A 24432-nucleotide genomic window follows, 5' to 3' on the forward strand; every position below is an offset into this window, starting at 1 on the left:
CTGGGTCCTCCCCACCTCTGAAGCCCTGGGGAGCGGAGCTCATTCTTCCAGGGGTCCTGCTGCCTGGCACTGAGGAAGAGCAGCCTCCGAGTGTGACACATTGGAGGGCTCATGCCCGGGAGGGGGACCAGCAGCTCCCCAATCTCTGCAGAACACGATTGGCCTTGGCTAGGAGTGGGGGACTTTCTGCAAACCTTGCAGAAACCGTTTGGCACTTCTCTGATTTACTGGGCCAGCAAAAAGCCCTCTCAGGCGTTTTTGCACTTGATTCTGCAACTTGCAAAAGGACATGGATGGTGGCCTGCTGGAACCCGAGGGCTCCAGGAGGCAGTGTGAAGATCATCCCTGTAGGAGGAGGTGTGATCTGCACCCCCTGCCCGGGGCTCCCCCAGGACAGGATGCCCTCCCAGGCCTAGCTGCAGGCGGGGCAGGTCTGGCTGCCACTCCTGTCCCCACCCGACACCCACTCACTTTTCGTGATGCAGTGCTCTGCAGGCAGGAGGCGCTTCTTGAGGAGGCCCTGCAGCACCGAGCGCACGGAGGGCCGGTGTACCAGCTGCAGCACGAAGAGGTGGGACTGCCAGAGAGAAAGCAGAAAGCCGAGCTCAGTCCCCGCCCACTGTCCCCCCGCCCTGCCCACCTGCAGCTTCTACAGCCTAGGCTGCCACCACCCAGACCTCCAAGATCTCACAGTGATGCATCTCTAGCACAGGGTCCCCCAGGACCAGGGACAGAGCCCCAGAATAGTCAGGGTGTCCTGGGACCCGCAAGCCTACAGTCACCACTCCGGGTGGCTGTCTCTTTTCCAGGCTGACAAGGTGGACTTTGACACTGGAACCCCTCTTGGAGGAACTTATAGGACACATGGCATCAGGAATGGATCCTGACCCACTTCCTACCCACAACCACCCCATACTGCCCCCATTGTGCTTCTTCAGCCTTCCTGTCCCAGGGCCCATCCTGCCTTCCCTCCTCTGGGCAGCGGTCCAGGACTGCCCACCCAGGCTCCTCACACTGAGAGCGGTGCATCCTTGCCTAGCCCCCCTAGTCCTGTGACTCCCAACTCTGTGGCCTCAGTGCCCCTGTGCTCGCAGGGACAGGACCAGAGCCTCTCTTCTCCCAGGTCCTCCGGGAGACCAGGAAAGCAGGGCATGCAATTCACTCCCACACAAGTTGCCCAAGGAAGCCCTGCATGCCAGCCCCTGATCTCTGGGGACAGCACGGCTCAGTCATGGTCCCACAATGACTCACAGGCTGGAGGGACAAGTGCTCACAAGTGTAGGCACACACACACCTCCAAGAAAATAGGGCTGGTGGAGAAGGAGAGTTAACTCTGGATTGAGAGGAGGTGAGTCTGGGGAAAGGAGGTTAGAATATGACACTTTCCCGCAGATGAGGTAAGTGCAGGCCCTGGCTTTGAGGGACGCACAGAACGTCACAGAAAGGGGGTGCAGTGCCCAGGGGGACCTGAGGAACAACGTTGTGATACGTGGACAGAAGCAGGGTACAAAAGGGGAAAAGGCTGAGTCTGAGACTAGAGATCAGTGGCTTCGATCGCTTTGACAGCCGTGGGGGTGGTGACGGCAACCCAGGACATGTGGAGGGAGGGGCCCAGCCCTGCCCCACACTCACACAGCAGCAGGCGGTGACGGTGATCTGGATGGTGTTGCGGCCCGGCTGGCACACGTGCTTGAGGTGCAGCGGCTTGTGTGAGGTCTTGTTGTCCCCACGCTCGATGGTGAGGGGCGTGGCATTGACGCTGACCTGCACCGAGGCGGGCCAGTTGGTGTTCATCTGCCGGTCCTCGTGGTGGTAGCACTTGAACTGCAGCTCCAGGTCGGACCTGGGGGCAGGGCTCAGGTCAGCTCTGGGAGGTACTCTGTGCCTCTAAACCACCATCGCCCGAGTCCCGCGGGACCCGACCCCTGCCGCTGCCCATGTCCTGCCTTACTGCCGCCTCGCTCATCCTGGCTCATCCTGGAGATCCCGCCTTCCCACATCTCCAATCCACACCAAGCCCGCATGCCCGCGCCCCTGCACTCCAGCACTACTCAGTTCTGGCTTCGACTACCTGGTCCTGCTCCCTAAAGGGGTGACTCCTGATCCTCTGCATAAAGACAGAGGGCCTGAAGGACAGACGCTGTTTGACAAGACCCGCCGAGAGGCGGATTGCACTGTCTCCAGGCTACATCCACACAGCACTTCTGGGTATGGAGATGTGTGAACAGTGTCCTGCTGTCCATGTGTGGGACGTCCTGGCCCTCCTGAGGGAGCGTTCCAGCCCCTGTGTCCTGAATGCCCTCACACTCACACCATAGCAAGGCCTGAGTGTAAGCGTGTGTGTTTGCCCAGACATTCAAGAGACCCAGGCATTCAAGAGAACTGGACCCAAGTCTCAGCTCTGCCCTTTGCTAGCTGTAAGAAATTATACCCATTAAAGCACTTCTCTAGCTCACTTTCCTCATCTGTCAAAGGGAAAGCAATGCCACCACTCAGGATCACAGCAGATCATGAACACAGGGCCTGACCATGAGGCAACCCCCAGCTTCTGCACTGGAGTTTCCTGCGTGAGCAGCAACCCTGCCCAAGGTCAGCCCCTTGCAATCTGCAGGGCCTGCCAGGCTTGGCCCAGTCTCCCATCAGTTCCAGCCTCATCTGTATATTTGAGGCTCTGGTCACATAAGCCAAGTTCAGATTCTTGACTGCTTTTTCCCTCTTGCCAACTCAGGGCCTCACCGGGACAGCCTCCTTCTCAGCCTCTAAGGTTAAGCCAGCCACCTTTATCTGTGGCTGGTCTCCCTGACACTCAGGCCCAGGGTAAGTGACGGCTGCTCCCGGCCCCTGAGCCACTGTGAGCTTCCTGTGACCTCTCCAGGCCCCATGCAGGGCAGGGCCATCAATGATGCTGATCAGGTGAAGGTGGCAGGAAGCTGCTGCTAACCCCTGTGCAGGCTGTACTGGGCCCAGGATGGACTACGGCGGTGTGGGGGACCATCCCACCTGGCCCGCGCCCCGCCTGACACTCACCTCCACATCAGCGTCTGGTGGACCGTGGGCCGCAGGTGAAACACGTGGTTGCTGACGGCCAGGTTGTGCTCCAGGCGGAAGGGCTCCAGCACCACGCCGTCCCGCACGGGGAACGTGAGCCGCAGCTCGTCATTGTGGTTGGCTGGGCAGGGACAGGGGCCAGATGAGCCACGGGCACAGAGGCATAGGCGCTGGGGCCTTGGATGGGTCTCACCCATCCAAAACCACCTGGGTCGCTTGCTCAGAGGAACACAGGTGTGGGCCACAGAACCCCAGAAGCTGGGCTGTGACCAAGTGCGCACCCGGGGACCTGTGCCCTCCCACGTGTTCCGTCTCCTCCCCCAGCCTCCCTGCTCTGGAAGTTTAGGCCCTTCTTCCTGGCTGCCTCCCAGCCTCCTGCCTCCCAAGCAGGTGGGCAGCCCAGCTTCCAGCTCAGATGTCCCTCTGGGGGCGTTTCTCTGCTCTGAGGTCCCCCTGCCCTTCCTGAACGCTGCCTCCCTACGGCAGCCCAGCTTCCAAGCCCCCCACTCCTGGCCCACTGGGGCGGTCCGGAACGGAGGGTCCTCACCTGGGGGTGGCGGCAGAGCGCTCATATTTGGCTTGATGTCAGGTGGGAAGGGTGGTTTAACGTCTTGACTGGGGGACAGGTAGGGAGGGATGCTGCTCCCAGGGGTCATGGGGGGCGTGGGGTTCCCTGGAACAGGCGAGTGGGGGTAATTTGCCACAGGAACCGGCCTGGGAGGCTGGAAAGAAGAGAAGCCACAAATAAGATATGGGGTCACAGGGGTGGAAAGGACTGAGCTGTGGACATCTACCCCACACTCACCAGGGCCCTGTTAGGCTTAATACTTCCCCCTGGCGGAGGACTCCCCCAGGGAAACCACAGTCTCCCATGTACCCTGATCTTCCTGCCTGGGAAGGACACCCCATCCTTATCTGGGTCTCACACCACTGAGCTGCTTCAGTGCCAGGTGAATGCAGATGTCCACATCCCTCTGACCAATGGAGACACCCAGGTTCGGGGTAAGGGGAGACTTGTCTAATCTACCCTGGGAGGAGAGGAGAGCTGGGACCAGCCAGGCAGCCATCCTGTGTCACAACTCAAAGCCACGTGCTTCCACCCCACCCCAGAGGTCCCCGTCCCCAAGAGCCCTCTTCTCAGTCCTCGCCTTGTTCTCTCAGGCCATTCCTCCTTGGCTCGCCCACGCAGAACTGTGGGCATCTCTGTGCCCCAAGGCAGATGACCGGGGGGTGTGTCTCCCACCCGTGGACACTGTCATCCAGAGAGGCTGGGGCAGGCACAGGGAGGACCTCTAGATCCCCCAACGACGGCCTGAGGGTAAGAGATTGGAAGATTCAATCGGAACATACCCTATTGACATTCCCTTGGCTGTAGTTGCTGTAGCTGCTCCCCGAGAAGGTGTTGTTTTGTCCATTAAACTGTTCTGGCTGTTAAAACAAGATAAGCAACGCTAGGAGTGGAAGGCGGGAAAGCTCTCCCTCCCGATGCTGGAACTGGCCTGGAGAACGGGGAGCCTCTGCCAGGGCGGGAAGGAGGGGGCTGTGCAGGCCATCCTTCGGGGACTGTGTTCTGCCCCTCTCTGTCCATAGCGACTAATTTAGCAAAAGAGCCCAGCAAAATAGCAACACGGTGGTGCCGAAGTCAGAGCAAAAATGGTCAACCCACGTGGCAGATGGCCGTGGATGCTGGCATGGTTCTTTGGCAAGTAAATGCAAAATAGTGACGTCTTCTTCACGCCTGAAAGTATTTTATAAAAATCCGGAAGGAAAAGTCTGGATGCCTGAACAGATTTATCATAGTATTATTTCCAAAGTGAAAAATCAGAAATAACGCAAACATCTGACAGAGAAAGAGAGAGAGAGAGAGAGAGAGAGAGAGAGAGAGAGAGAGAGAGAGAGAAAGAAAACCAGGGCGCAGTTGTTGGAGTATTAGGCAGCTATGAAAAGTGAAAATAAGCCAGGAACAGTAGCACATGGGGTTTGGGAAGCTAAGGCAGGAGGATCGCAAGTTCAAGGCCAGCCTCAGCAACTTAGTGAGGCCCTCAGCAACTTAGCAAGACCCTGTCTCAAAATAAAATATAAAAAAGGATGGGGGTGTGGCTCTCTGATTAAGAGCCCCTTGGTTCCATCCCTGGTACCAAAAAAGAAAAAAAAAGAAAAGTGAGAGTGATAGAGATGCTACAGCAATAAGTAATATGCTTATTAATTCAGGTTAGGTCAAAATTATAGCTGTAGCTGGGAGCTGTGGCTTATGTCTGTAATCCCAGCTACTTGGGGAGTGGAGACAGGAAGGTCACAAGTTTGAGGCCAACCTGTATAATTCAGTAAGACCCTGTCTCAAAATAAAAAATGAGAAGGACTAGGGCTGTAGCTCAGTGGTAGAGCACTTGCCAAGTATGTGTGGGGCCCTGGGTTCAATCCCCAGGACCAAGAAAGCAAAGAGATCACAGGTGTAGTGAGAGTTTTATAATGTGTTGGGACCCATCTGCATGCAAGTTTAGAATAAAATGTTAACATATTCAGGGTGTATAGTTTTTTCTTAAAAGGCATTTCCTCTATTGTTGTTATGTTGTGGGTGTCATATATAAAGAAATCCATCATCTAAGCTCCATATAAACAGAAACCAGGAGAAGTTAGTCTGACTTCCTGGCCACTCAAACTTAGTTCTGAGCCCTCCAGGACAAGAAACCTCCCCTGCCCTCGGTGTATTTGGGGGAACACACAGTCTCCAAATATCACTGGTGAGGTTAAGGATGTGTTAAGAGGGAGGGGCTTGGGGGGAGGGTAGTGAGGTTTGGGGTGCCCCAAGGTGGGTGGGACTTACCTTGTAATACTGCCCCATGTTGACCGTGGGGGGAGGGTACTGCCCGGTGCTGGGCTGGCTCGGCATCCTTTGCCCAGGGTAGTTGGGAGAGGTGAGTGGCCTTGGGGGATTGGGAGTGGGGTACTGGCCTGGCTGGGTGGGGAACTGGCTGTTTGGTCCATATTGCTGGTTTCCATATTGCTATGGTGGCAGAAGAAGGGCAGAGGAGAAGTTGTCAGTATTTTGTAGCCAAGTGGCTCACTCATGCTGGGACCAGGTCCACCTCCTATCTGTGGACTCTGCTGTCCTACCCTGAAATGGCCAGCCTTGCAGAAAGGACAGGCTGAACGTGATGATGCTGAGCCCCTTCTTGCCTCGACATCTGGGGGCGTGACATTCTGCCTGTCCAGCTCATGGGACACCTCCCCTTAAGGTTTTCATCCAGAGACACATGCCCTTGGGACTCCTGGGCCACTTCCAGAGCTTCTTGGTCCTGCCATCTTGAGGAGGCTCTTTCTAAAGCCCTCCTCTCCATGTCTCCCAGGGCTTGCCTCAGGGCTATGTTCCCCAGTGTGCACCAGAATGTGACAGGGAAATGCAAGCCACAGGCTGCACTCCCAGAAAGCTCACACCCCCTGTATTCTGAGGTGGAATCTGCATGGCACTGTCCCCGAACCCCAGCTGAGCAGAACACACACACACATACACATCCAGTTCCAGGCCGTCACCACCCAGCCATGCAGAGCCTGGGAGACCTGGTTGGTGAAGGGAGAAGATTCAGCGTCCAGAGTCAGGTGACACTCAGGGCCACCTGCAGCCCAGACCCCCAGAATATGACTTCCTGTGGAGTCAGTGATTTCTTCTTGCTTCTCTGTTGACATTCTTGTCTAAGTGTCTCTCCAGTCCTCTCGGCTTAGAGATCCAGTTGGTGACTGTGCCCCAGGGCTTGGCAGAAAGCAGGACCTCAATCAACACTTGCTCACTAAGTGAATGAAGGGCCTGGGGGCACACACCAGAGTGGTGAGCACTAAAGGACCTTCCGTGATGCACACCGTTGGGACCTGGTGGCTGCTGTGTGCAACAGTGCGGTCTCATTGCTGCAGACGTGGACCTGGCTGGCACCTGCCCTTCTCTGGGACTGGATGACCTGACTCCAGCCCCACCCTAAGGCCGATAATTCAATGCGGATGAGAGCACCATGGTGAGGTGGGGGCAGCCCTTCCAGGCGGGTCAGGCCGAAGAGGCTGGGAGCACACAGCACTGCCACCCAGGACCCGGCGTTTAGTAACTGGGGAGCCGCAGTGTTCCACAAGGGGCGTGACTTCTTCAGGAAAGATGAGCAGGAGTTCTTGGGGTGTTCTCCTGGGGCGGACATTGGTGCAGGTGCAGGCTTAGCCTAGTGACCAGGGCTCTGCTGTGGCCACATCTGAGATGGCTGGTCTTGTGCTGGTTGCCCAAGGTTTGGCTCATGGAGGCAAACCCCAGGGTAGTCGCTGGGGACACTGCAAGTGTCAGCACAGAGGGGCTGAGAAGAAAACTCAGAAATAGCAGGGGCTCTGTGCTGGGAGTAAGGCCAGCCAGGGCCTGGGGGCGGGGGGTCCATGGTCCTTCTCTGGCCCTCCCTGAACTAAGGGATCAGGCCTTGACCCAGCCTCCTGGATGCTTGAGGATGGCCCCCAACCCTTGCACCCTTTGGTCACAGGACAACACTGGTTGCCAAGTCACCCAGCTTGTGCTACAGTAGATGCTGCACAGACATTCAAGGAACATGTGCTCTTTGGGAAGCCAACCTGAGAACGGTGTGTGAGCAGACAGCTGGTGCTCTACAGAGAATTCCGGGGTGAGCAGATAGGCAGGTTTCATGAGTGTTCAGGACTCTAGGGTCCTGGTGTCCTCTGCAGGTGAACTAAACCCTTACTTGGTACCAGGATGGCCCAGTTGCTGCCGATTTGTCTGTGATGCTCCCTTTCTCTGGCCTCACACTGAGTTCTGTTCCTTTGTGGGTCCTGGCTTAAGCCTTTTCTTTCCTGCTTCAGTCTTGGGTTCCTGAGGCAGGAGGTATGAGTTCTGCTTCCCTGAATCTTCCCCAACACCTCCCCTAAGCTGGCTGGTGCCCAAGAGGCAGCGCCACTAGCCCAGCAGGGTCGATGCTGCCTGCGATCACCGATGGCACACACACATGCATTTCAAGGGTATCATTTCAGCTCCGGTTCCTGGGGAAGCTGGGGGAGCCCTCGTGTGGGCGTGACCCTGTGGTTCTGTTCTTCACGCAGCTGCCCAGGAGCCGGTAGGACAGAAGAGAGTGGCAGCAGCAGCGACTGCTTGCTGAGAAGGACTTCCTGAACATGCCCTTGGCCAGGACCCCAGGCGGCCTAGTCGGGGAAATGGACTGCTGCCACTTTTACAGATGACGAAATGGTGGCTCAGGGAGGTGGCCTGATTTGCTCAGGGACTTCTGGGTGGGAAACAGCAGAACCAGGGCTCAATGCCAGGAGGCCTAGGTCCCAGTCCTGCCTTTTGGCCCAGGTTTTCTGGTGGTCCAACTGTGCCCTTTCCATGGCTCCACCCACAGCCCTGGCATCGTCGAGCCCAGCCCTCCCTCTGCCCTCTGTGCCCCTGCAGACTGCCACCACACTCACCTCTCCAGGGTATGGCCTCTTTATGCTCTGAATAGGAAGGGACTGGGGCCGGGGGCCCGGGTAGGTCTGCTGGGGCATCCGCTGCCCGTGTGTGCCAAAGGGGCTGATGCCAGGCGGCCGGGGCTGGTTCATGCCCATGGGAGGGCCGCTCATCCCCGAGGGCGTCATGCCAGCCGCCATGCTGGCAGGGTTCATGCTGCCCCCCATGGAGGCAGGCCCCCGAGGCCCGGGCTGGTTCATGAATTGGCTGTTATACGCCTGGGTGGGACCCATCTGGAAAGAGGAACAGACCTTCAACGGGAGAAGAAGAAGAAAAAAAAAAGAATAAAATGCCACATGCATTGAAAGTGCAGGGAGGCAGGGGGTTACGGGGAGGGAGCACTTTCCTGGGTGGCTGCTGCTGATGACCAGGTCCCAAGGGACCCTGTCCTCCTGGGCTCACTGCTGTCCTCTGCAGGCCGCACAGGGAAGATGCAGCTCCAGGGGTGTTAGGGAGTGGGGTGGGGAACAGTCACTCCAATGCACAGGCAGCATTTCCAGGGTGGCAGGCAGGGGACAGGGAAGAGTGTGCAGGGTGGGAAGGGACATGGGAAGGGACACTGGAGGGTGGAGGCAGATGAGGATGGAGGCTAAAGCCCCTTTCCTGGAAGTTCTGATCCTCGGCCAATGGAGACACACCCTCCATCCACAAAATCTGACTCAATTCCAGCTTTTACTTCTGCTCTATGGCCCCACCTCCAGGGACCTGTCCTGCACTGCTACGGGGGCCCTCCTGCTCACACTCCTGGGCCCACCTCGAACTGGCACAGGCAGCAGATGCCCTAGCAGGCCTACCCAGGCCCCAGGCCTCAGCAGGGTTGTGGGAGACAACTGGCAGACACTGAGCCCACTCTTCAGTGAACAGGGGGCTCAGGGGCCAATGCAGAAACCTCTTTCCTCATATGCAGACACGCCAGCCCACACAGAACACACATGAGCTCCCAGATGCCCACACCGCACCCAGCCATGCCGCCACGCCCACACCCTAACACACAGGCTCCAGGCGCTGCCAGGAATACCCAGCCCACCGACGCCATTGGCTCTCCAGCACACACGGCCCCCAAGCCCTGCACTGTCTGCCTGGGCAAGGCTGGGGCAGGATGAGTGGGAACCCTTACCGGTCCATACTGGTTAATATCCTTGTTCTGCGTCTCCTGCAACGCTGCCACGGTGGCTGTGGCCGTGGCTGTGGCCGTGGCCGCCGCTGCTGCTACTGCAGCTGCTGCAGCAGCGGCTGCCGGCTGAGTGAAATCAGCAGGTGGCCTGGTGTGCGGAGGGATGCCCATGCCTGCGGGGGCACTGGGACCCCCAGGGTAGCTGCGAGGAGAAGGATGGAAGAGTTAGGTACTGCCTGCCCCTAAGGATGAACCCAGGACAAACCTGGGGCTCCGGGGAGGTGGGCAGGGCTGTCCCAGTGCCTGGGACACCAGCTCATGCATGTGTGAGGCACTCAGGTGCAGAGCCTGGAGAGGACAAGGGACTCCTGAGGCTGGCAACCACGGTGCACTAGAGATGGCCAGGCACTACTCCTGGAGCCCTGGCATTGGGGCATCCTCACTGCAAGCTCGTGGTCACCTGGTCAGCTGTCTTCTAGGGGACACTGGGCCCCAGCAAGCCTGAGCAACTCGCCCGAGGTGCTCTGGCACTGATGGCGGAGCTGCAGATAAAGCGCCAGGTGCGCCCGACACTAGAGTTTAACCAGTAGGCTGTACTGCTCTGCCAACCCCAGGCCGGAAACTCAGCAAGGCTGTGGTGCGTACAGCCAGGCAGGGTTAAGGCCAAAGTGGGGGTCTCTGTTAGGATAGGGTGGGCACCTCTGCTGTCCGTGTCTGCCCTGCCTCCCACCCCCAAACTCCTCCCTGGGGATCCCTGCTTCCTTCTTCCTTCACAGACCGGCAAGGCAGAGTTGCTTAACGGGGCCTGGGCAAGTGGGGAGCTCCCTTCTAGCTGCTCCGTGGCTTTCCTGGTCCAGCTCTCAATGGCTTCTGACTTATAAAGATATGAGGCAGAGAGGGGTCATTGGCAGGAGGGAGAACCTAGTAGCCTCCTGTTCCTACAGGCCTGAGAGCGTCAGGACACAGCCCAGCTACTGCAGCATCGAATCTGCAAGCCAGTCCTGAGAATAGGCAGGACAGCCAGGAATGTGACAAGGGGCCGCCCTGCCCACACCTCTCAGGAAGCACGGTGCTGGGAATGCAACTGGACACCCCCACCTGGATGGAGGCAGGAGGGCGGGGTGGACATGCGGCTGTTGAAGGCCAAGCCCCTGCTGCCTGCTCACCTGGCCCCGAAGCCCCCGCTGCCGGGGTAGTTGGGCCGGCCGTACACGCTCTGCTGGATGTAGGGCTGAGCGGGGCCAGCCTTGGCCGAGAACTGCTGCTGCTGCCCAGCGAACTGCGGGGAGTTGAGGCCGGGGTTGCTGGTGGTCATGCCCGACGCCATGGGGTTGCCGCCTGGATTCATAGGGTTGTTGGCATTGGCCATAGGGTTCCCGAGGACCTGTGAGCAGAGTGAGTGGTTATCACCCCAGCTGCTACCCATGGAGACAAAAAAGGGAGACATGGAGACGGGAAGGGAGGAAGAAAGAGAGCAGGAGGACAATGTAGAAAAAGTGGGGTGGCGGAGGCAGAGTCAGTCCCAGAGTTTACAAGGGCTAGGCGGGGAGGCAGGCAGTGTGGGGGAGTAGGTGAGGGTGTGGTGTACAGACCCTTACTGGAGTGCAGATGTGCTGGCAGCTGGGTGTACCCTGATAAAAGGTCTGCCAGCCAGAGCCTGGGAGAACAAGAGGGGCAGGCATGGCAGGGTGACCTGAGGGCCCCAGGAATGAGGGGTACCTGGAAGAGGATGTGGCCGGGAGCAAGATAGGATCTTACCTGGCTCTGGGATGTGTTGGTCACTCCCCAAACTGTGGTGACCACGGAGAGGGAGCCGGGAGGCTGGTTGGTGTTCTGCTGCCAAGGGACAGAGTCATAGGGGAACGACCCATCACTGCAGAGAGAGACAGAGGGAGGTCCTCAGAGGCTGGTGCACAGGGCTCAGGGGGGCCATGTCCTGCACCCCATTGTTCTGCTGCTGCTCCAGAGTCCCAGGAACCCCATCCCAGTCAGCACAGCACTCCACCCCCAGGTCTGTCATGGCACCTGGTGTAGAACAGGTGGGCCTTACATGGTGGCAGGCTGTGCAGAAGTGAGTCTCCCCTGTCCCTGCGGGGCCACCCCCGTGTCTGCCTGCCTCACCTTGGCCCCAAGTCCACAGTCCATGCAATGAAGGAAGTGGGTCTCGATCTAAGCCCCTTCTTCAATCACGCTGACTCCAAGCAGCCCCCTGGGAAGAGCCTACACCACCGCCCCTGGGGACTGCCGGGCCCCTTCTTAGTGAAGGCCGAAAAGGTTTGTGACCAGGAGCCTTGGCTCTTCCCACCCCCTCATAGCAGGTTGGCTGCTGAGCCCAGCTGGCCTGGCCTTTGGAACGCAGGCTTCTTAGGTCGCCCTTCCCTCCTGGGCCAGGACAATGCAGGTATGGGCCTACCAGCCTCAGTCCCCCCCACTGCCCCCACTCATCTCTTGTGCACATCCCCGACGAGCTAATCCCCCTCCAACACCCAAGACCCTCAGCACAATCAAAGTCCTTCAATGGCTTCCAGTGTTGACAAGGCAAAGTCCAAACGCCCACTTAGGAATGATTTACCCACTAACTCCACCTGACCCTGCACGTGGCTTCAACTCTCTGGGAGCTGCCCTGGACACCTGCCCCTCCCCCACTCACACCAGAGGCAGGTGAGGTCACAGCATGAAGACCTGCCGGGGGGTTCCAGCCCCAGGGGTGCTGAGCTGAGGCTGACCCACCCCTAGAGCCTGTGCTGGCTCTTCTGTCCCACCTGTCAGGGTGGCCACGGAATCCCAGCATGCAGGCCCCAGGAAGGGCAGGAAAGCAGAGTGCCCAGGTCTGTGGCCCAGTTGTGCCACGGGCCTCCCATGGGGGTGACGTCCTGTGTACCCACTCAAGCTACGCTAGGGAAAGGGTGTGGGAAACACCTCGTGCCTTCCTTATGAGACTCAGTACAAAGTGAAGGCTCACTTGAGTCCTGCCCGAGGGGCCATCCAGTCCCAGACGTGGTGGAGAACACAACTGGGAGCTAGAACCAGCCCGAGGAGGCTCCAGGAGGGCGTTCCGTGTGCCAGCAGGAGCGGGGAGCCAGCATGGCCACTCAGGTGCCTGTGCTGCCTGGCTGAGCCCTTGGCAATGCTGGTCAGGACCCTGTGGCAGTGATCTGCCTGCACGCTGGCTGTGTCACTGAGGCTCACTCGCCCTTCCCCTGCCTCATCCGCTCCTCTCCTTATCTCCCACTGCCTGTGGTCTCTGTTCAGAGGTCACCTCTGTGGAGGGCCAGCCTGGCTCTGCCTGCCGTAGTATAAGAGCAGTCACGCCCCACACTGTTTTTCTCCCTTTCCCTGGCTCTTGACTATCTTCTGCAGCACTCCACCACTGTCGTGACCATCTGTTTTGTTGTTATTCACCCACTGCCCAGGGCAGGGCCCCATGTCTGTTCGGCATCTACCTGGGCACCTGAAAGTGAGCCAGACCAGGACATCTGGACAAGTGTGACCCTCCACTCCGCTCCCCCAGCGTTCTCTAGCTGCAGGTCACAAAAACATGAGTGGGTCAGGACACTGAGCCAGCATGAGGGGACAAGGTGATCAAGCGTGAGCTCACAGTAAGGATGAGTGTTAAACTTCTGTGTTGGTCTGAAACACACCTGGGCTGCAGGTACTACGTGTCTTACTGTAGGGCTCAAATAAGTCCGAACCCCAGTCTCAGGTGCTAAGACAGAGGTGGCTCAGAGGACAAAAAGGCTTCCTCAGTTGGAAAGTGACACACTCATTACTCATGACGTCGGTGGGGAAAGAGCAGGGTTGAACCTGGGGAAGAGATGACCTCAGCCGGACGGACGGGACAGGGGTCGGTGCTGCTGGAAAGAGGGAGCTCCGGATGCACACGTAGCGACAGGTCTCTGTCTGCAGACTGGGGACCAGGAAGGAGCAGCACGGAAAAGCAAGCACTCAAGGGGCTCCTCGGGAGGCTGGGCAAAGGTCCCCTGTTCTCTCCATGAGGTGGCTGAGCCCAAGGTGGTTCCAGGGTGGCAGAGCAGCGTCTGGCAGGGAGGCCCTGCTTTAGAAACAGAGATCCCTACACTGGCTGTCCTGCAGGGCTCACGGCCCAGGTGTGCTGGATAAACACGGGTTCCCCCGGCAACTAAGGCAAACACGAGCTTGAGTCTGTTTTCTCTCCCCAGAACTCCAGCCCACAAGTTCCCACTGACCCTCCAGGCTGATGATGGTGTAGGCAAGGTTTCTGTCCTTTTAGAACATGCCTGGCCACGCTCAGGAAGTGACCCCCCAGGGGCCCCAGGCAGCTGCTGCCTCACCACCTCAGCAGGGATACTGTGCTTGAGGCCCACAGCAGCTCCTGACTGCCCTGAAGCTCTGTGGGTGGGCCTTGTGGGAGGAAACCCGCTCCTTCCTGTTTCACCCACTCCACCCCAAACTTGGTGAGAAGCAAAGTTAACTAATGTTCCCAAAGTGGGCATCCTGCTGACTGGCTGGCAGGGTCACTGCCCTAGAGTGGAGGTGCACAGCCAGTGTGCACACAGGCGTGCAGAGGCCCGGGCACACGGGAGCCCTGCAGACGTGCTGCCTTGCACGTCTTGCGGGAAGAGCACACACCGGGAGTAGGCATGTGGTCTTGGTCTTCCGGGCCTCCGTGCATACCTGCTGCAGAAGCAGAAGTGGCAGGCGCGGTTGCAGCTTGACGCATCCTGTTCTGGGGGAGATGCTCCCGCTGTGGCTGTGAGGGTGCTCACCCCCACAGGCCGCGGCCCTCCAGCCTCTGCCTAGATTTACACGGTCCTCAGGGGCTACCTGGTCCCTGTGCCCAGTCAGGGGCTTGGCTAAGGTGGGAGGGAGTCCTGGGCGACAGAGGGAAGGCCTAGAGGGCTTTCAGGGGAACCTGAGGCCCCTCTGAGCCCCTGACAAGCACTGTTGATTCTGCAGGCACGCTCAGCCCCAGGCTGGGGTGTTGGACTTCTGGGGCTGCCCATTGGGGGCCACATCCCCCTCTCATCACTGCCTTGAAGCAACGCAGAGGGAGGCCCGAGCTCTTAAGGTCTGAGAAGCCTACTTCATGATTCTGCTGCTCTGTACACCCTGTACACCTATTCCAGCACGAATAGTCCTGATCTCATGCCACAGACTGCCCCCAGCCACAGTCCTGGCCAGGCACCACCGCCCCAGGGATCCTGTTCCATCCACAGAGGAATCAGTGCCGTGCCAGAGACAGGCCACTCATGTGGGCTCTGGAGTTAGACTGGGGACAAACCTCGGCTCTGCCTTTGCCGATTCTGTGAACTTCACCGCTTCGTTTTCAATCAGCCTCATTTCCTCATCTGTAAAGTGGGACTTAACACTTTCCTAAGAGGAAAGGCAAGAATGGGTGAAGGGCCCAGCAGTCAGTACCTGCTCTGCTGTCCTTTCTCCCCAGGTCTCCTGGCTAGTCACATGCAGGTACCCATATGTGTTCAATGATACGCTGAACGTGCTGAGAAGTTTTACAAGTATGTACTCATGGGAGGGGCCATTACCATTCCTCTTTGTCAACTAAAAAGAATGTTTTCTAAGCCTCTGAGGCTTACCTTGTGCCTTCCCATCTCTAGCGAGTGAACTCCTACCTATACTTCAAAGCCCAGCCTGCATACCCCCTTTCAGGACTTTCCTGAATAAAACCAAGGGAATTTTTCTCTGTTCCCTCAGCACTTTTTGCATATCTTTTATGGAGAGCTCGTCCCACTGCAGCTATAGGAGATGGCTTACATGTCTGTACCAGTTCCATGGGCACCAATGAAGGTCTGCTGAATGTGAGCTAGGCCTGAGGTGAGGGAGTGACGGATCCTGGCTGCTGGGTACCGCCAGTGGCAGTGTCTGCACAGACATTCATGGAAGGTGGGTGAGACTTGCACTTGTGGCTGCCGCTTTATTTGGGAGAAATAACCAATTCTCATTAAGGGTACTGTCAGGCCCTCATTAATCTCCCCGATCCAGCTATATTGGTCCCGGCTCTGTGCAAGGTTGTAGTGTTGCTGCTAATGAAACGCCAGGCCAGGGAAGAGCCGACGCTCCTGGTCTCTTTAATTTAGGGGACCCATTAACGGTGTTCTCCATCATCACAATTACTGGGGCCTCCTTCCTCCCCTCCCTGCAGGGAACATAAAGGGGAAAGTGCTGTGGCTCACTGCCTGCCAGAGGCTGGGAACGTCTTTCAACAGGAAGGAGGAACAGAAAAGGTCCTTGCGTCTTAGCCATCTGGAGCTGGTGGAGCAGGGATTTGTGGGGTTTTCAATTTCTGGGGGCAAGAAGGGCCTAGTGCAAACTGAAGTTTGCTGCAGTTATGCAAAAAGCAAGAAGCGGCAGCTGCGATGATGGGGACGTGACCAAAGTGAGGGGAAGATGGGCTCGGTTTTGAGTGACCGATCTCTGTGGGTTGACCAAGAATGAGCAAGCAGGGCCAGATGGCACCAGGCCAAGGATCAGAATAATGAATAATCTGTGAGACCCCCAGTGTGCCAAGGTTGATGGCACGCACGGACTTCAGGCCCCTGGTGCTACTGCCCTTCTGGGAATGAGGATGCTGAGGCACAGAGAGGTTAAGGACCTGCCCTAAGTTACCCAGCTAGAAGATAGCAGAGCTGAAACCCAGCTCCTTAACATAAAAGCAGAGCCTGTTCCCCACCTGCTACACCCAGGGAACCTCTCCTGTGAGTGCCAAATCCCACACCTGGAACAAGGGTGGCACCCTCTGATCTTGCAATCTTCCCCAGTTTCAGCCAGCTTTGATTGTAATCAAATTAACAGCATAAACAAGATTTATTAGGTTCTTAATTACCTTTGCAACACTGATTTGCATACGGACAATGTGCTAATCACAAATGACTTTCTTAACCACTCATTAAGAATCTGGGAGAGGAAGGCAGAAATGGTTGTTGGCATCAGGTCTGGGTCACTACAGGGACATGGAAGGTGTCCTAGTGCCCGCCAGTGTCTGGGGCCTCACCAGGCCTCTCTCCTCTCCCACTCACGGTGGCCAGTACCAAGGACAAAACAGGCTGTCGAGACTTTCACGGATGATTATCCACAGTCCTCATGGCACAGCCACCCTCAGACACTGCCTTGGGGCCACGGCAACCTGAGCCTGCCCTGGTATCTCACTCATGGTGCTGTGTCACCATGTCCCCATAGGAACTGTGGGACTCAGGGACGCCAAGCACCTCACACACAGGCACAACCCTGGAGAACAAATCCAGATGCGCAGCTGCACACAGTGGCACCAAGTGGATGTGACTGTGACAGCTGAGCCACAGGAATCCTGCAGTCACCAGGGACCCCCCCAGGCCTCCAGGCAGGGTGGGGCTTCAAGCTTCCAGGCTCCCTGGCTCCTCCTCTCTGCTTGTCCATGGACCCCCAGTCTTCCAACAGCCTCTGAGCAGCACATCCTGAGCATCCCAGAGCCCAGCCCTCCCGGGCCCAGCGTCTGTCTCCCTAACACAAAGACACGAAGAGCCGCCTTCCTCCAGGTCATCAATGTTGGGCTGAGATGATGGAGTCTGGTGGTTTTCCCAACTCTGAAAGCTCAGTTTTCTCTTCCATTTCCTTCCCCTTCAAGTTTGGGAAATTATATGAGGGCCTTAAAAGGTGTTGGGCTATGCTGGGGTTCCCCTGGAAATAAGAGATTTCTTCCCTGGGGACACTCGTGAAGGTCACAAGCTAACTTGAAGCACTGGATCACACTGTGTCCTTGGAACAGCCCTGGGCTTGGAGAAGAACTGTATGCTGGCCCTTGCTCAACAAATGTCATATCTTCTTCCAGTCCCAGCTTCCCCACTATAAAACGGGCAACTGATGAACTGTTGGATCAGAACAGTGCATGACCCCCTACTGAAAAGACCCTCCTAATGAGGCTAATAACTAGACATCACTGACCTTGAACTATGAGTAACAGGGTGATGGTGGTGTGCAAAATCCTGCTCTGGCTGTGTGTTCTTGGGCAAGTCACCTTCCCACTCCGGGCCCATTTGCCCTTTCCGTTCTGCCACTCAGAAATGGGGCAGGCATTATCCAGACAGCCTACCACCCTGCTGGGCTCCTGAGGGGATCCCTCGTTCCATGGGACTGACTGATCACCACTGATATTTAGCAAGATGTCTGGCCCACGGGGCTCTCCTTTCTCTGGAAGACCACCTGAGTTCTGCAGAAAAAATGCCAGCATGGTCTTCAAGCTCCCAGACCACGTGCTTTTCATTGTCTGTCATTTGGCTGGACCTCTGGGGAGCTGGACTTGCAGTAGTGGCAGAGGAACAGGACCTGGGATGCTGGCTGGTGGCTCTTTGGCTCACAGCACTTCTTGGCCGCACCAGTCTGAATTCATAGAATGCATGCGCCCACATACAGTCCGTCCAAGTCCTGGACAGTTAAGATCCCTGTCCTCTGCGCAGTCTCCTGACACTCAGTCCCGCTCGCTTCTCTCCTGAACCCAAGGTCACTTAACTCCAACCCTGCCTTGAGCCGGTCCCCAGACGGCCTCGGTGAGTATTCCTTCCCCAGCTGGAGCAGAGACACTCATCATTTGTGTGTGGGATGGAACAGCCTCATGCCTGAGCTCAACTCGATAAGGATCCAGCAAAGGGCTGGCTGAGGTCCAGATCTGCGGCACCATCATGGTCAAGCAGGTCTGAGGCGGGTCTCTAGTGGGCAACTACGGGGCTCAGACCCATCATCAGCATCCACTTTGCTGAAATGACTTGGAGGAGAGAGGGCTGGGGAGGGCATGATAGGTGGGATGATGAGGCACTCAGATGATTCTGGAGGGATGGCCGGCTGGGCCAGAGACAGTGAGCTTTAGCATCACAAGGGCAACTGCCAAATAAGCTGCTTGGGTTATTATTCAGCCACAGCCTATGCTCAGAGGCAGGGCTCCCAGAGACGACCTGCAGGAGAGCTGAAGCTGGGGCAGGGATCAGAACGCAGGAGGCAGGCTTTGCCACTCCAGAGCAGTGGTTCTCAGCCAAGGTGATGCCCGACTCTCCAAAATGTGCAAGGGGGCTTTTCGCTGTTACAGCACTTGGTGGGGAGGGGCCAGTCGTGAGAAGACTCAAATGGACAGTGACCGAGATAAATGCCCTGCAAAGCCACGCTCCACAAAAAATCCCCCTGGCCAAATGCCAACCCTGCCAAGCAACACTGCTGCAGAGGGCAGGTAGCTGTGGCTATCAGTGGCCAGATTCAGGGTCCAGCAAGGCAGTGACCCTGGGTGGTGGTGGGCTTGCTGTGGTACCAGGTGCCCCTGACTGCGGCAGAGCACCATGTGTCAGGGAGATCTCGCCCAGGCAGGGACTGGACTTGATGAGCACTAAGGTCCTTTCTGGTTCTGAGAGTCAACAAGCCTCTAATTTGATTTATAAAGCGTGGCTGACACCCGAGTCCCCGGCAGTGCCTCTGTGGTGCAACCCAGGTCTGCCTGCAGCGTGCTCTGGGCTGTGGGTTCCTCGTTCAGGCTGGATAATGAGAGCAGAGCTCTGACTGCAAATGCCCCTCCCGGTCATTAGCAGGGACCCGCACAGGGAGTGCAGACAGCATGACAGGCTCCGTTGTTCCAGGGTCAGCCTGCAGAGTGCTGGAGAGAGCATCCCGGCTCAGCAAGGGACTCTCGAGATAATTAACTGAGGGAATTGCCAGGCCTGGCCACGTGCTCTTCTGAGGCTGGCGCAGGGCAGAATGGCCAGTTCTTTGGTGCTTAGAGGCTTCCAGCAAGCCTGCTCCTGCCTATGACCCCAGACTTCCGGCAGACCCAGCACAGACGCACTTTGCTTCAAGGTGATTGGCCTGAGCTCGTTCCATCCCCAGCTGGAGCAGGACCACCAGCCCTGTGACCTTGCGGAGACCTTGTTTGTCCCGAAACCCTGCTCAGGAAAGGCAGAAGACCCTGAGTTCAGGACTTTTAAGATTCCACCAGAAGTCCAGAATCTATAAAGAAAGAGCCCCATGAAGGGACAGAGCAGTCAGGCTGGGAAACCTAGTGCTCTCCACCTACGCTGATGGGGGAGGAATGGCGTTCACCTCAAGGATTTAAATCCCACCTGCATTTTTGAAGATGGGGCATCTTTTCCACTGTTCAGAGGCCCCTTCTTGGTACCTATGCCTTAGGGGTGTTTCTAAGGAGACCAGGGAATCCCAAGAGGAGGCTGCTTGGCACCCACCTGGGCAGCTGACCCCGCCCCCTGGTGGCATGTGCCCGCTCACCTGTGCGACAGAGTGGGTTTCATGGAGCTCATGGAGTTGAGGGGGGGCTGCATGGGGAGTTTCCCAGGGGGGTCGCTCTGGCGGCTCTTCTGATGTCGGAGCAGCAGCAGGCGGCCAAGCTCCTCACACCAGGAGGACAGCAGGGCTGCAAGGAAGGACAGGATGGTCAGTGGGCACCTGGCTGCCATGCCCAGCCACACTCAGCCCCCAGCGCACCCGCCCCAGAATGGGAGGTGTTGACGCCATATTTGCCCCCAGATTCAAGGGCCACCAGGAGATTAAATCTTCTCAGGAAGCCTTGGTGTTCTCAACTATAAAATGGGGCTAACATCCCTGGAGGATTCAAATACACCTGTGGCTAAGAGTGGATTGGAGGAGGGATGGTTTCAATGGCCATCACGCAGAGAAGTACTGGTGGTGGCAACGGATGGAGGAGAGGGTGCAGATATTGAAGAGGAGGGCCGAGGCAGAGCCAAGGGTGGCAAAGGATCAGAGGGCCTGGCACGACCTGTCGGGGCGTGGGTAGGCACTGCCTGCCACCCCCAGACTTCCAGAGCAGCTCAGCCCTTTGCACTTGGAACAGTTAGCTTAACACGGGTGTGGTGGAAAATGGTAAGGTTTGGGCAAAATCCACAGCCTTCTTGGAGCCTGCCAACAAGCCACAAGTGTATGAAGGGCTCTCCCTGAAATTCCTGCCAAGCATATGAGTGGGCACATGTCTCTTGGTCCCCATGCGGCTAGACACAAATGCTTAGGAGGACAAAGGGTTTCCAGAGCAGAGGGTGGTGGGGGCTAAGCCGGGGACCACCAGGGACCCCAAATGGATGCGGGAGCTGTCTGCCTCTAGGCCTTGACTGCACCAGGTGATAGGGGAAGAGTGCTTTTCTTTCATCCTTTGCTGTCTCAATATGGCCACCAGGGGCCCAAAGCAAGCTCAAGATTAGCGTGTCTCAATCTGGGCCCAGGCCAGTGGATCGTTCCAAAGTGTACCACGAAGCCGAGGAGCTTGGGCTGTCGCCACCTTGCCATGTGACTCTAAGTCACTCACAGACCCTCTCTGGACCTCAGTTTGCTTAGAGGTAAAGAGGGGTAATAACTGTTGCCCGGCCTTCCTCCCCAGGCTGTGGGGAGGGGCAGGTGGGGAGCCCAGATGGTGCAGCCCAGGGAGACCCCTCCTCCACGGCTGCCCTGTGCACTTCGGCCACAATGGCCTGAAGGGTTGGGAGGCAGCTGACCTGTCAGAGGACTCTGCTTAGCCATTTGGCTGGGTGCAAAGCCTATTCCCTCGCTTCAAAGGTCACCCATCTGGACGCCATATTACTTGCTCCTTCATCCTTTATTCCATCTGCCCATACAGTCCAGGATATTCCCTGTTATTGTTCCCATTCTATAGACCAAGACTCAGGTACTAGTAACCACAGCCAGAGAGTGGCAGAGACAGAGATGGTGCCCAGCTCCTGGCAGAAGCCCTCATACAGGAAAAAGCCCAAGTGGTCTCCCAGCTCCTCTGATTTAGTAAGGAACCTCGAGTCATCCCTTCAGCAGTCTCAGCTGGTATTGGGGGAAGGTAGCAGAATGCACAGTGACCAGGAGTGGCTGGGCACTTCAAACTGAGTCCCCATCAGCACAACACCCAAAGGGTCTTGCCAGGGCCACTGGGTGCATTTGCTTGGCTCGTGTAGGAAATAAAGATGCCCCCCCAGGAGGCAAATGGGGATTGCCATCCCAAGGGGGCACCTGGCTGCCTGGGGGTGAGCCGTGGATGGTCTGCATCTTAAAAGATGTGCCCTGTCCCTCTCTGTGGGGTCACTTTGCAGCCAACAGGAAGGAGGGTTTGAGAGGAGACATTCCCCTGCCCCCTGGCGTGTGTCTGCCCAGAAACTGGCAGAGGCTCCTTCGGCGGGTGTCCAGCACACATCTGCTGCCGCTGGAGGGGAGGCGGCCTATTCCGAGAGTCGGGAACAAACAGGAACGTGTTTCCAGATCGCTCCATTCTTCTCCCAGGCCCCTAGTTACGCTTTCTTGTGCGAGGGCACTGGGCATCTGGAAACTCATTTGCACGCCAAGCACGAGGCCCGCCCGATAGCAGCGGCGGGGACTGCTCGGCTGCCACACAAAGGACAGCTGCAGACGGTGCCGCCTGCTGCCCGCCCCTCCCCTCCCAGCCCTCGCTCCTCCTGGGTGTCAGCCACACCATGCACCACGGGGACTCGGGGCTTTCCTTCAATGCCACAGGCTGCCCCCCGCTTGCTCAAGGACAGCCCTTGACTTCCTATCCCTAGTGAAGTGGCTTTCTGTAAAGGAATAAAGGCAGGACAGCTTTGTGGCAGGGCCTGACCACCGCAGCCTGGCTTGATATGTGAATTACGCCACCACAACTTTACACGCCTGGAAGGCCACATTCCTGCGAGGCAGAGGGAAAGGCGGCGCTGGTGAGGGAGGCACGGGCCCTGGCCACCGAGGGGCTGGCTGGCAGAGGCTGTGCCCGCACCCACCTCCTGCAGCTCTGCTCCCGGGGGGGCAGACGCGGCGCATGTTCTCATTAGGGCACAAACCAGCACAAGTTGGTAGGAGGCAAATGCCAGTTAATGACAACACATGGAATTTATAGTCAAAAAGGGAGTCAGCACCGTCAGAGGATAGGAGGACCGGCAGGGCCAGACAAGGCAGGCGGGGATTGCACAAGGACAGTGTGACACAGGTCAGACAGGGTTCTGGGTGTGCCTGGATCTCCGGTCATGCGCACATCTGATCCGGGAAGGGCCATCTGCTCCGGCAAGGCGGGTCCGGCTTCCACACCTGCTTGACCTGCCTTTGTTCTGTGCCCTGGCTGGATGCAGCACCAACAGTCCAAGGACCAGGTGGCAGCCTGGTAAGGTCAGGTGTGGTGCGCCAGAGTGCCTGGCAACGGCAGTTTCTGTCCTGACCTGAGTCCCCTCCTACCACCAGGCAGCCAGCACAGCTGCCTCTTGCCTTGTCCTGAGAGTCCCACTCACCAGTGGTAACAGGGCTGTCCCCAAATCCCCCTTTTCACATTAAAACAGCAACTAGGACCACACGTGTCTTCCCCTTTTACAAAGCGCAGCTTGCTTGGCCCCAGGACGGCCCTGGGCAGCATGTGTGACTGCCTCTCCTGTTGACAGAGGTTTTGTGCCTCCTGCTGATGCACCTGTGGCCAGACATGTATATGCTACCTGCACAGCTGGCAACAGATGCCACTGTGACCCAAGGTCACCCTCTAAAAAGCTGAGCATTTCTAAGGCAAGATACCCCAAAGCCGATCAGGCACGTAGAGGTGCACTTTGGCTCCTCCGTGCTCCCTTCTGGACACCTCCCAATCTGGGGTGTCGGCAAGGGGAGTGCCTTCTGCCCAGCAGAAACTGAGAAGCAGGGGTGCTACTGGAAACAGGTCAGCCACAGCCAGGGGGCAGGAGGCAGGGGAGGCCTGTGGAGCCGACCACAGAGGTGAGCAGGTCCCCTCCCAGGGCGGCCCCCTCTGCTCCAGCAGAACCTGAGAGAAATCCCCTTGGCCGCCTCCCTTGGGGCAGGCCTTGCATAATAAGCATGGGGCAACTGGGACTGGCAAGTGCTCTCAGGCTGGCTGGGAGCTGGGCTCCTCCTCAAGCCCCATCCGTCATCCTTGCCAGTCCGTCCAGGCATTGTGCTGTTGGGGACCCTTTTAGTCAATCTCATGATGCCCACAGAGAGGGCTGGGGAAGCAGTAGGGTCCCTTGAGACCTCGGCTGACAAGTCTGAGCCTCAACCAGATTTCCAAGCACTCCATGAACTCCCTGGTGTACAGTGTGCAACATGCACAACCGAACACATCTGAAGTGACCCCCGCCCCTCCTAACTGGCGTCTTTGTCACCAGGCTCCCACCACTGCAGTCCATTCCCATCTTAGGGACCAAGGTATTCGATCACTCACCCAGGATTCAGTCAACAGCTTCTGAGCACCTACTGTGTGTTGGAGTTGCTGTGGGGAAGGGGTCCAGGTCAGCATCCCTGACTGAGACCCTGCACAGTTCCCACCACAAAGCCCAAGCCACTCAGGACAATATGCCAAGTCCAGCAAGCTGGGAGGAACATCCGTTTTCATCTCTCCTCACCTGAGAGGGCAAGGGAACCCAAGAATCTGGAATCAAAATCCAGTTCTACCCTCACAGCCATGTGACCTTGGATAAATGACAGAAGCTCTCTGGGCCTCAGTTTGTTTATCTGTCAAATGGGCATAATACAAATGCTTACTCCTTAAGATTACTGTGATGTTTCCAAGACACTGAGGCCCATACAGTGTTGAAAGCAGCATCTGGCCCGTAGGCAGCATGGGGTCTATATGTAGTCCCAGACAGCTGGTAAGACACCTGCAAATGCACTCTGCTCACCGTGGCAGGACAGCACCTCAGAGACGGGAGGTAGTCTTTTGTTCCTTGGTCTCCTTTGCCCAGCAGGCTCCAGGGCCACCTCTCTATGTCCATGCTACCACCCCACATGCCAGTCCCACAAGATGCAGTAAAAATTTCCCACCTCTTGGTTTCTGTCTAGAATAGGTTTCTGC

General features: G+C 57.4%; 1 protein-coding gene across 9 annotated transcripts in view; it reads right to left on the minus strand.

Moving 5' to 3' along the window:
• The window catches only part of ZMIZ1 (zinc finger MIZ-type containing 1), a 218767-nt gene that overhangs the window by 10510 nt on the left and 183825 nt on the right, over window positions 1–24432 (minus strand). For 8 of the 9 annotated variants that reach the window (XM_079136063.1, XM_079136066.1, XM_079136061.1 and 5 more), the window contains 11 exons: window positions 19875–20019; window positions 11403–11517; window positions 10811–11028; window positions 9648–9846; window positions 8491–8781; window positions 5873–6052; window positions 4399–4476; window positions 3596–3770; window positions 3028–3169; window positions 1633–1843; window positions 472–577 (listed from right to left, as the gene is read on the minus strand). In XM_079136063.1, the coding sequence (XP_078992189.1) occupies window positions 472–577; window positions 1633–1843; window positions 3028–3169; window positions 3596–3770; window positions 4399–4476; window positions 5873–6052; window positions 8491–8781; window positions 9648–9846; window positions 10811–11028; window positions 11403–11517; window positions 19875–20019 (1860 nt within the window). The remainder of the gene's footprint in view (window positions 1–471; window positions 578–1632; window positions 1844–3027; window positions 3170–3595; window positions 3771–4398; window positions 4477–5872; window positions 6053–8490; window positions 8782–9647; window positions 9847–10810; window positions 11029–11402; window positions 11518–19874; window positions 20020–24432) is intronic. The other variant, XM_079136065.1, reaches the window with a different exon arrangement.

The sequence above is a fragment of the Sciurus vulgaris genome (assembly GCF_902686455.1).
Source record: "Sciurus vulgaris genome assembly, chromosome: 4".
Taxonomy (NCBI): Eukaryota; Metazoa; Chordata; class Mammalia; order Rodentia; family Sciuridae; genus Sciurus; species Sciurus vulgaris.